We start from the raw sequence: 8,597 nt of genomic DNA, 5'->3' as shown, positions 1-8,597 counted from the left end.
GAAAAGCAAGCCGAGGGGGCCTGGCGCGGCGGCTGGGATCCTGGCAGTGCCCGCGGAAAGCTTTCCAGCGAAGTAACATTTTCCAGCTGCGCTGTGAGCAAACTCCCGGCGCGGCGCACCAGGTGGAGGGAGAGGAGGAAGGGCGGCCGGGCATGGAGAACGCGGGTGCCCCGCGCCAGGGCCTCCCCTCCGTCCCCTGCCCGCCAGGTAGGCAGTCAGCCTGGCGCGGCAGCCCTCTGGGAGCCCCAGCGCCGCTGGACTGCAAAACTGGGGGTCTCCTGGGGCCCGGGCCTGTGCTGCGGAATCGCCTTCCTCGGTGGCCCACTCAGGCCGGGCAGCCACCCCTCGACCTTGGAGCTTGCCATGGGGCTGCTGCCCCAGCCTCTGTCTCCGCTTCTGGTCTTTGGCAGGCAGCGGTTTGGAGCTGGCCTCAGTCAAGTGGGTTAGAAGTTCTGCCTGGGGGTGGGGTGCTGCTGAATTTAGACTCTAGCTGAATTTGAGAAGTATTGTAGGAGAGGAGTGCCCAGCCCATGGCCTGAAGCAGGCTTCCTGGAGGAGGTGGTACAAGAATTGGCCTGAGAGTGAGGAAGCAGGACCCAGGGCAGGGCCTGGAAAACGAGGAGCGGTGCATTTCCCCAGGAGTCAGTCAGGAGAGGAAAGATGAGATGCGTGCCCTCAAATAAGTTGCCAAGTTGGGATGGCAGAAGGCTTGAAAGCCAAGAGAAGGAATTTGGAGCCAGTGAAGGAGACAAGACCAAGGGCCTGGCTCCCAGGAATGTGGCGCACAGACAAAAGAGACATGGGGGTCTTGTCTCCTGCTGAGGCCCACAGGTGGGAGAGGGAAAGTAGGAGCCTGAGGGCTTGACTCGGCCAGGTATTCCAGGGACCCCATTTTCCCCCGTAGGGCCCTCTGTGCCTATGTGGTGCACAGGAATGTGACCTGCGTCCTACAGGAAGGAGCAGAGAGCTACGTGAAGGCTGAGTACCGGCAGTGTGGTTGGGGGCCCAAGTGCCCCGGGACAGTCACGTGAGTGCATGCCCACCCCGCACACTTGGGATCCCTGGGCACAAGCCCCAGTTCTGCCCTCAGCTGAGTGCAGCAGCCAGTGCCACAGGGGGCGGTAGCTCCGTGGACTCCAAGAGCCCACCTGAGCCCCCATACAGGCCAGAGTGGACGAGGGCCTCAGAAGAGGGGGCTAGAAGGACCTCAATGACCTGAACTTGCAGTGGAGCGTCACCTGTGGGAATGGGCCAGGCTTGGGTTGGAACCCAGCAGCCACAGAGGGACAATGAAGAGTTCCAGGGGGAGAAGCTATATAGTGACAGAGGCAGAGGGTGGGGGCAGAGGGTCACTCGGGCAATGGTTGATGCCAGGGGTCAGGGCCAGGGCAGACCCAGGGAGAGCTGTGATAACTGTGAAAAGGCCAGCCAAGGGTGAGGGGTTGGAGGCCAGAGCACCAGGGCTTAGGACAGCCAGCTGGGGCTGTATGTGAGGGCCTGTGGAGCTCACACAGATGTGATACACAGGACTGTACTTGGGGAGGTTCACGGGTATGTCTGGAAACAAACCAGTTTGCTCCAGCATGTCAGTGGGTGAACAGGCACATGGCTGACCAGCAGAGGGGATGGCCTCTGGTGAGCCCTGCCAGCATCCCTGGGCCTTCCCTCCCATGCTCAAAATCAGAAGTGCCCTTCCATCAGCCTCTGTGGCCAGAGCTGGGTTCCCAGAGCAGGCTAGAGAGGAATGAAAAGAACTGAGGGTGGCTGGTGGGAGCCAGGAGTGCCCCTAGGGCAGTGAGAGGGGCTGCCAGCCCCAGCTGCAGGGCAGTGCCACGCTGCACCCACAGAGGAGGGGCTGGGACTGTGTCTGAGTTCTCCGATGTGCTCCTGAGGTCCAAGTGGAATTTCTCATGGCAGCCTGAGTTAAAGGGGATCCAAGTGGAATTTCTCATGGCAGCCTGAGTTAAAGGGGGTCCAAGTGGTCTTGGGAGTGTTGTGGGAAAGTCCCTGCTTCTCTCCAAGCTAAAGGGAAGGGGTGGGGCTTCTACCAGCGTCCAGTCCTGACATGGGTCTGAGCTCCAGCCTGTAGCCTTAAGCATAGAAAAAGGAAGCCCCTGGGGGTGGTGTGGAGGTAGGGAGATATCCAGACCTTATGCAGGAGCCTGCGAATGGCCCTGAATGCCAGGCAGGGGCAGGAACCACAGCCCACAGTACATGACCCTGCTCTCTCACCTTCCCTGGCCCAGGTACCGCACAGTGCTCAGACCCAAATACAAGGTTGGCTACAAGACAGTGACAGACCTCGCCTGGCGCTGCTGTCCCGGCCTTACTGGGGAACGCTGCCCTGAGCACCTCACAGACCATGGCGCCTCCTCACCCAAGCCGGAGCCTGAGCCCCAGATTCCCTCAGGGCAGCTGAGCCCAGGCCCCAGGCCCCCTTCTTACAGCAGAGCAGCCCCCATCTCTCACGGTAAGTCTGCCCATGAAGATCCTCCAAGGTGATCGGGTTTCCTGGACTCAGTGGTGGGTGCGGGGTGGGGGCTGACCCATGCTGTCTGAGCTCTGACAGAACTGGGTAGGGTGCCTCCCACATTGAACATGAGGATGAACCTTCAGGCCCACTCCCACCCCTGCCACAAAGCTGATGGAGTTATGGTCAGAGAGAAGATAGGCTTAGAACAGAACGTCTTGACTAGGTGTGGTGGTTCACGCCTGCAATCCCAGTGCTTTGGAAGGCTGAAGTGGGAGGAATACTTGAGGCAAGAAGTTTAAGACCAGCCTGGGCAACATAGTGAGATCCCATCTTTACCAAAAAAAAAAAAAAATTAAAAATTAGCTAGATACGGTGATGCACACTTGTTGTCTCAGCTACTTGGGAGGCTGAGGCGGGAGGATCATTAAGCCCAGGAGTTTGAGGTTACGGTGAACTATGATCATGCCACTGCACTCCAGCCTGGATAACAGAGTGAGACCCTGTCTCTAAAAAGAAAAAAAATTTCTTGGGTGTCCTGGCCACACAAGCTGAGGGGGACAGACCAGCGATGTCCCTGGGGTTGTTGTCTCCTCTTTTCCAGGAAGGAAAGGCCCAGGGCTGTTTGGCGAACGGTTAGAACGCCTGGAGGGCGACGTCCAGCGCCTGGCACAATCATATGGTACCCTCAGTGGCCTGGTGGCCAGCCACGAGGACCCCAAGAGGATGAGTGGTAGTCCCAGGGCCCCTGCTGCACCTGTGGGCTTTGGGGTCATCCCTGAGGGGCTTGTGGACCCGGGAGACAGAACCAGAGGGCCACTCCCCCCTCCCTTGGACGAGATCCTGAACAAGGTGACAGAGGTGAGCAACACGCTGCAAACCAAGGTGCGGCTGCTGGATGAGGTGCACGGGCTGGCGCTTGGCCACGAGGCCCACCTGCAGCAGCTGCGGGAAGCCCCTCCGTCCCCGCTCACCTCCCTGGCCCTGCTGGAGGAGTATGTGGATCACCGGCTACACCAGCTCTGGGGGAGCCTACTGGACGGCTTTGAGCAGAAACTGCAAGGCATCCAGAGTGAGTGTGACCTGCGGGTGCAGGAGGTGCGGCGGCAGTGCGAGGAGGGCCAGGCAGCCAGCCGGAGGCTGCACCAAAGCCTCGACGGCCGGGAGCTGGCCCTGCGCCGGGAGCTTTCGCAGCTAGGCACCCGGCTGCAGGGCCTGAGCATGGCTGGCAGGGGCAGCTGCTGCAGTCAGCTGGCCTTGATCGGTGCCCGTGTGGACAGCCTCGAGAGAACCCTGCAGACAGTCACCCAAAGGGGCCCTGGCGCCCCAGCTGGGGATGAGCTCACACGGCTCTCTGCCGCCATGCTTGAGGGAGGCGTGGATGGGCTGCTGGAGGGCCTGGAGACGCTCAATGGGACAGAGGGCGGGGTGAGGGGATGCTGCCTGAGGCTGGAGATGGGGGGCTGGGGAATGGGCCGCTTCAGAACTGTGCTGGAAGAGCGTGTGCAGAGCCTCGAGGAGCGCCTGGCCACACTGGCTGGGGAGCTGAACCACGATAGCACCCCTCCAGGCAGGTCAGTGCGGCCCCTCGTGCAGACAGAGCTGGCTGTACTAGAACAACGACTGGTTTCTCTGGAGACCTCATGCACCCCTAGTACCACCTCAGCCATCCTGGACAACCTTGTGGCGGAGGTGAAGGCCTGGCAGAGCCGGAGCGAGGCCCTCCTGCGCCAGGTGGCCAGCCACGCAGCTCTGTTGCAGCAGCTCAATGGCACCGTAACCGAGGTCCAGGGGCAGCTAGCAGAAGGGACGGGCAGCTCACTACAGGGTGAGATTACTCTGCTCAAGGTCAATCTAAACTCAGTGAGCAAGTCGCTCACGGGCCTCAGCGACTCTGTCAGCCAGTACTCAGATGCCTTCTTGGCCGCCAACACATCCCTGGACGAGCGGGAACGCAAGGTGGAAGCCGAAGTCCACGCCATCCAGGAGCAGGTCAGCAGCCAAAGCTCAAGGCTTCAGGCTGGCCACAGGCAGGTCCTGAACCTGCGGGGGGAGCTGGAGCAGCTCAAGGCTGGTGTGGCCAAGGTGGCTGGCGGGCTCAGCCGCTGCCAGGATACAGCGCAGGAACTCCAACTCGCAGTGGGCCACTTCGACCAGCGGGTGGCACAAGTGGAAGGTGCATGCAGGAGGCTGGGCCTGCTGGCTGCAGGCCTGGACAGCTTGCCCACCAAAGCACTGATGCCCAGGGAGGGCCTGTGGGGCCACGTAGACCAGCTGAATCGCACACTGGCTCAGCATACACAGGACATCGCCCGCCTCCGGGATGACCTGCTGGACTGTCGGGCCCAGCTGGCTGAGCAGGCGCGGCCAGGGCAAGCCGACTAGACAGGCTGGTGAGGACCCAACCTCAGATCCCACTAACCCGGAGCATCACCCCAGAGACAGCCTTATCCAGCAGTACCTCCCAGCCTTCCTTGGCCAGCCCAGATGCCACTTCAGAAGCCACTGAAGGGATGGTCTTGGTCTCCGTGTGGCTGTCTAGGTGCCAGAATCCATGCTCAGTGATGCACAAACTGGACAATTCAGAATAGCGGTCAGGACAAAGGCATCGTGCCAGAAGGCCAGGATGGACCTGAGAAAGCTCACACTTCACCGTCTACAAGTCACTCTTGTGCAGACACACCAGAGTCAGCAACTGTGCAAAGACCTACAGGCTGTTCTCAGTCAGCAGCCTGTCCACATTGCCCTTTACCTACAAAAGCAACAGCTTGCAGCCCTTGGAGACCCATCCCCTTGCTCCCTTGGCTTCTCTCCCCACCTGTCTGGGCTAGTTTTCTCCAGGAGGGTGATGTCCACTGGAACTGTCTTCATGTCTGGCAGCCTCACAGATGCCATTTCTGAACCAAGGACCAGAGGCTGCCACACGTTTCCAGCTACCCACGTGTCCTTCAGGACAGAACAGAAGCACAAAGACTCAGCCAAGAGTTCTCTTTATTCTTTTGATTCTCCCCCAAGGTGGGGGCTTAGGCAGCTGTAGAATCCCAGAGGAAAGAATCTAATCCAGGCAATCTGGAGATCCCGCCCCAATTTGTTCTTTTTCTCTCTTTCCTCAAAGATGTTTTCAGGGAAACCCTAGTGTCCTCACGATCCTCTTCCTTCCATTTTGGGGGAAAGTCTTTCCCTCCAGGCCAGGGCATCTCTCTAGAGAGTGGCCCTAGTGAATATGGAGGCCTGAATGAGGCCAGACCCTGAGAAGGAGCCCTCAGCTGGAAGAAAAGGGTCCAGGCCTTGCTTTTAACATTCTTGAGAAACCCTAGCCCTGCCAGGATGTTCACAAAAGGTGAGAAATTCAGGTACGAAACCATCGAATGACAACTTGAAAATGTAAGCGCTCCTCAGGCTGCAGAGTTCCCAGAGACTCTGATGCCCGTCTTGGCTGAGGCTCCTGGTCTCAGTTACCCCCATGGCAGCATGGGCCCCATAGTGCTGTTCTGCAGGTCCCCACAGCCCTGGACTGTATTCCACCTCCACTTTGCCACTGTGGGAGGAGGGCAGGCTCTGGATTAAAGCTTTTAGCCAGTCTAAAGGTACTTCCTTCACCAGGGACAGTGGGAGGGAAGGCTGCAGGGGTGCCCGCCCAGCTTTCCACAGCTGCTCAGGCGAAAGCTCACCTGGCAGCTGTGAGCACCGAGCTGACCAGCAGAGGCTGAAGAGGGTGGTCAGGCCAACACCCACGTGCCCCCACCAGGTGTGGGGCTGAGTCCTCAGGGGAGGTGCTGAGAGGAGCAGCGGCAGCAGCTGGCCAGAGGCCAGGCTAAGTCCTTTCCTGATGTTGGAAGGGCACTGGAGCACCCATGGGTGTGCATCCTGTGCTGAGATGCCAGGGCGCCATTGAGGGGGATGCGCCAGCAGTGATGTCTGGCTTTGGGAGGGGGGTCAGTTCCAGCTTCCAGCAGGGTGGGGAGCACTAAGTCCTTTCCAGATGCGTCTTCACTCCCTGCTGCTGCCACCAACACTTCTCTATACGTACAGGCCTTCAGCCTCAGTGGGGCCTTTCTCTCTGTCCTATCAGGAGTTGAGGCAAGATCCCAGGTTGACAGGGACAGAGATATCAAGGGCATAGAGAACTCTGCAAAGGCCCAGATAGCAAACTAATTGCTTCAGACCAGGGCCACACTCAGGCCCCGAGCAGCTGCAGCTCAGCTGGGAGAGACAGGAGACAAGACGGGGAGGGTGGAGGGTCCCCGTGCCTACCAATCAACCTCCAGCCCTCTCTTCTCCTTCAGTGGGTTGGCACCCAGCTTCCAACTCCCTATGCCCCAGGATACCTGGTCTGTCCTGGGCCAGGCCAGGGAGAAGGGGGCAGCCAGTACAGTCAGGCCAGGGCATCAAGGTCCACAGTGGGCAATGGCTCCCGCCAGTAGCAGAAGTTGCTGTATTCAGGGTTCGCCAGGTCTGTGCTGGGGCCACGGGTCACAGGCGGGAAGAGGAGCTCGACCACCTCACTGAGCCGTTCGTACCTACAGGCAGAACAGGGCCAGCACTGAGCCTGAGCTGCCACCAGACCACAGCCTCTGCCACAGCAGGTGAAGGCTTCATGTCCTGCCTGGGAGCCCTGGGCAAGGGACGCCAGATGGGGAGGTAAAGTTGGGCCTGGGGAATGGCCACAGTATGGGGCAGGGTTTGGCCTCACGTGGATTTGTGGTTCTTCATGAGTTCTTGGATAAGCTCTCCCCGGGGGTTGACTGTGAAGATGCGAGATTCAGGGAGGCCCACCTGCCGGTAGGCAAAGACATCCTGTGGAAGACAAGGAGGGCCAGTGGAACAGAGGCAGCGGGTAGCCGGGGAAGAGGTGGCTCGGCCTGTGGGGAGGGGACACACTCACATTGGGCCTGTTCCCAAAGGCAGCATAGAAAGGTTGTCCATTAGGCAAAAACAGCTGCTGGATGTCACTCAGGCAGGCAGTCTTGAACACCTCTGGCTTCTTCTCAATCACCTCCCTGGGGTAGCCGGGTCCACAGGCAGGGAAGGGTGTCAGAGTAGGGGAGAAACCAGAAGACATGGTAGGCTCAAGTGACATGGAGTCTGACCCAGCCCTAGCTGCCAGCTGAGAGCAAGTGCAGGCCTGGGCTGGGCTGGCAGCAGGCCTGTCCCTCCTTTCAGGGGGCTATGGGCTTGTGTAGGGGTGGTTACCTGTGGAGGGCGGAGAAGAGGCTACTGGGAGACAGCAGGATGGGGCCCTTGGGGAGGCCACAGCCACCCTCGCTCACCCACTGCAGGTACCCCTTGGTGAGGTCAGCCATGCCGATGGCCCGCGCTGAGCAGTACAGGAACTTGTACCCATTTCTGGGGGTGGGAGACAAGGTGGCACAGAGCCATCAGAGACCAGCCATTCCCCATCCAATCCCATGGCTTCAGCCTGCCCAACCCAACCTTGGGGCTCTGGTCTTCAAATCTTTGCAGGAAGGGTACTTAGGGAGAATGGCTAAGCTAAGGAGAGGTATGTGGACATTCCTGAGCCCCGGAGGAACCAGGATAGAAGGGGGCTTCCCTCTGGTTTGCGGCCAGCAGGTAGACCCTGATCCTAGAACACAACCTCAGGGGATGAATCTGTCACAGAACTGAGGCCAGCAGGAAGGTCTCAGCATTCCAGGGAAATGTCCAGGCTGCCTCCCTTGTGGGCCTTGCTGGTTCCCAGCACAGGTACTCACAGGTGGATTTTGTTGTAAAGACTGGTGATGCCCTGGTGTGTCCAGTCTTTCCCTAGCTGGGGCAGAATGTGGCCCAGAGCATCCGACCTATAGCCAGAGAGAAGGAGTCACTCTGAGGCAGCCCCCCCATGGCCTAGCCTCCAGGCTTCCCTCCCTTACTGTCCCCTCCCCATCCAGCACAGAGGGAAGTGAGCACCCAGGCCTCCCACCCCTCCCTGTGGCCAGCTGGGCCTCACTTGGTGATGGTGCCGTCAATGTCAGAGATGACCACCTTGTCGTCCCATTTCCACAGGTAGATGGTGGCCTTGCAACGGCAGGTGCCCTGGTACTGGGTGGTCACACTGAAGACCACATCATTGGCACCTTCTTGCAGATTCAGGTGTCGCTGGAGCCAGGCAAAGTGGGGGGGGGGGGGG

At 59.6% G+C, this 8,597-nt stretch overlaps 2 protein-coding genes across 2 annotated transcripts in view; one reads left to right on the top strand and one right to left on the bottom strand.

Annotated features, from left to right (window-relative positions):
• The first annotated feature begins 902 nt into the window (after positions 1 to 902).
• Positions 903 to 5,204, top strand: EMILIN3 (elastin microfibril interfacer 3). Its single transcript, XM_008060582.1, has 3 exons — positions 903 to 1,027; positions 2,247 to 2,470; positions 3,075 to 5,204. Exon 3 carries the CDS (start codon positions 3,197 to 3,199, stop codon positions 4,853 to 4,855), a length of 1,659 nt encoding a protein of 552 aa, XP_008058773.1. The 5' UTR covers positions 903 to 1,027; positions 2,247 to 2,470; positions 3,075 to 3,196; the 3' UTR covers positions 4,856 to 5,204.
• Positions 5,205 to 6,593: 1,389 nt separating this feature from the next.
• The window catches only part of LPIN3 (lipin 3), a 17,403-nt gene continuing 15,399 nt past the window's right edge, over positions 6,594 to 8,597 (bottom strand). The window contains exons 15-20 of the mRNA XM_008060580.2: positions 8,418 to 8,566; positions 8,182 to 8,268; positions 7,664 to 7,816; positions 7,356 to 7,470; positions 7,164 to 7,267; positions 6,594 to 6,990 (exon numbers count right to left, since the gene is read on the bottom strand). Of these exons, the coding sequence (XP_008058771.1) occupies positions 6,846 to 6,990; positions 7,164 to 7,267; positions 7,356 to 7,470; positions 7,664 to 7,816; positions 8,182 to 8,268; positions 8,418 to 8,566 (753 nt within the window). The 3' untranslated portion in view covers positions 6,594 to 6,845. The remainder of the gene's footprint in view (positions 6,991 to 7,163; positions 7,268 to 7,355; positions 7,471 to 7,663; positions 7,817 to 8,181; positions 8,269 to 8,417; positions 8,567 to 8,597) is intronic.

This window comes from Carlito syrichta, unplaced genomic scaffold (genome assembly GCF_000164805.1).
Source record: "Carlito syrichta isolate Samal-C Ts95f unplaced genomic scaffold, Tarsius_syrichta-2.0.1 Scaffold304654, whole genome shotgun sequence".
NCBI classification, from domain to species: Eukaryota; Metazoa; Chordata; class Mammalia; order Primates; family Tarsiidae; genus Carlito; species Carlito syrichta.
This window is presented reverse-complemented; position numbering and strand designations above follow the sequence as displayed.

What these genes read in the sequence shown, in the direction of transcription:
- EMILIN3 (XM_008060582.1), top strand. Translation starts at nt 3,197, where the DNA reads ATGAGTGGTAGTCCCAGGGCCCCTGCTGCACCTGTGGGCTTTGGGGTC.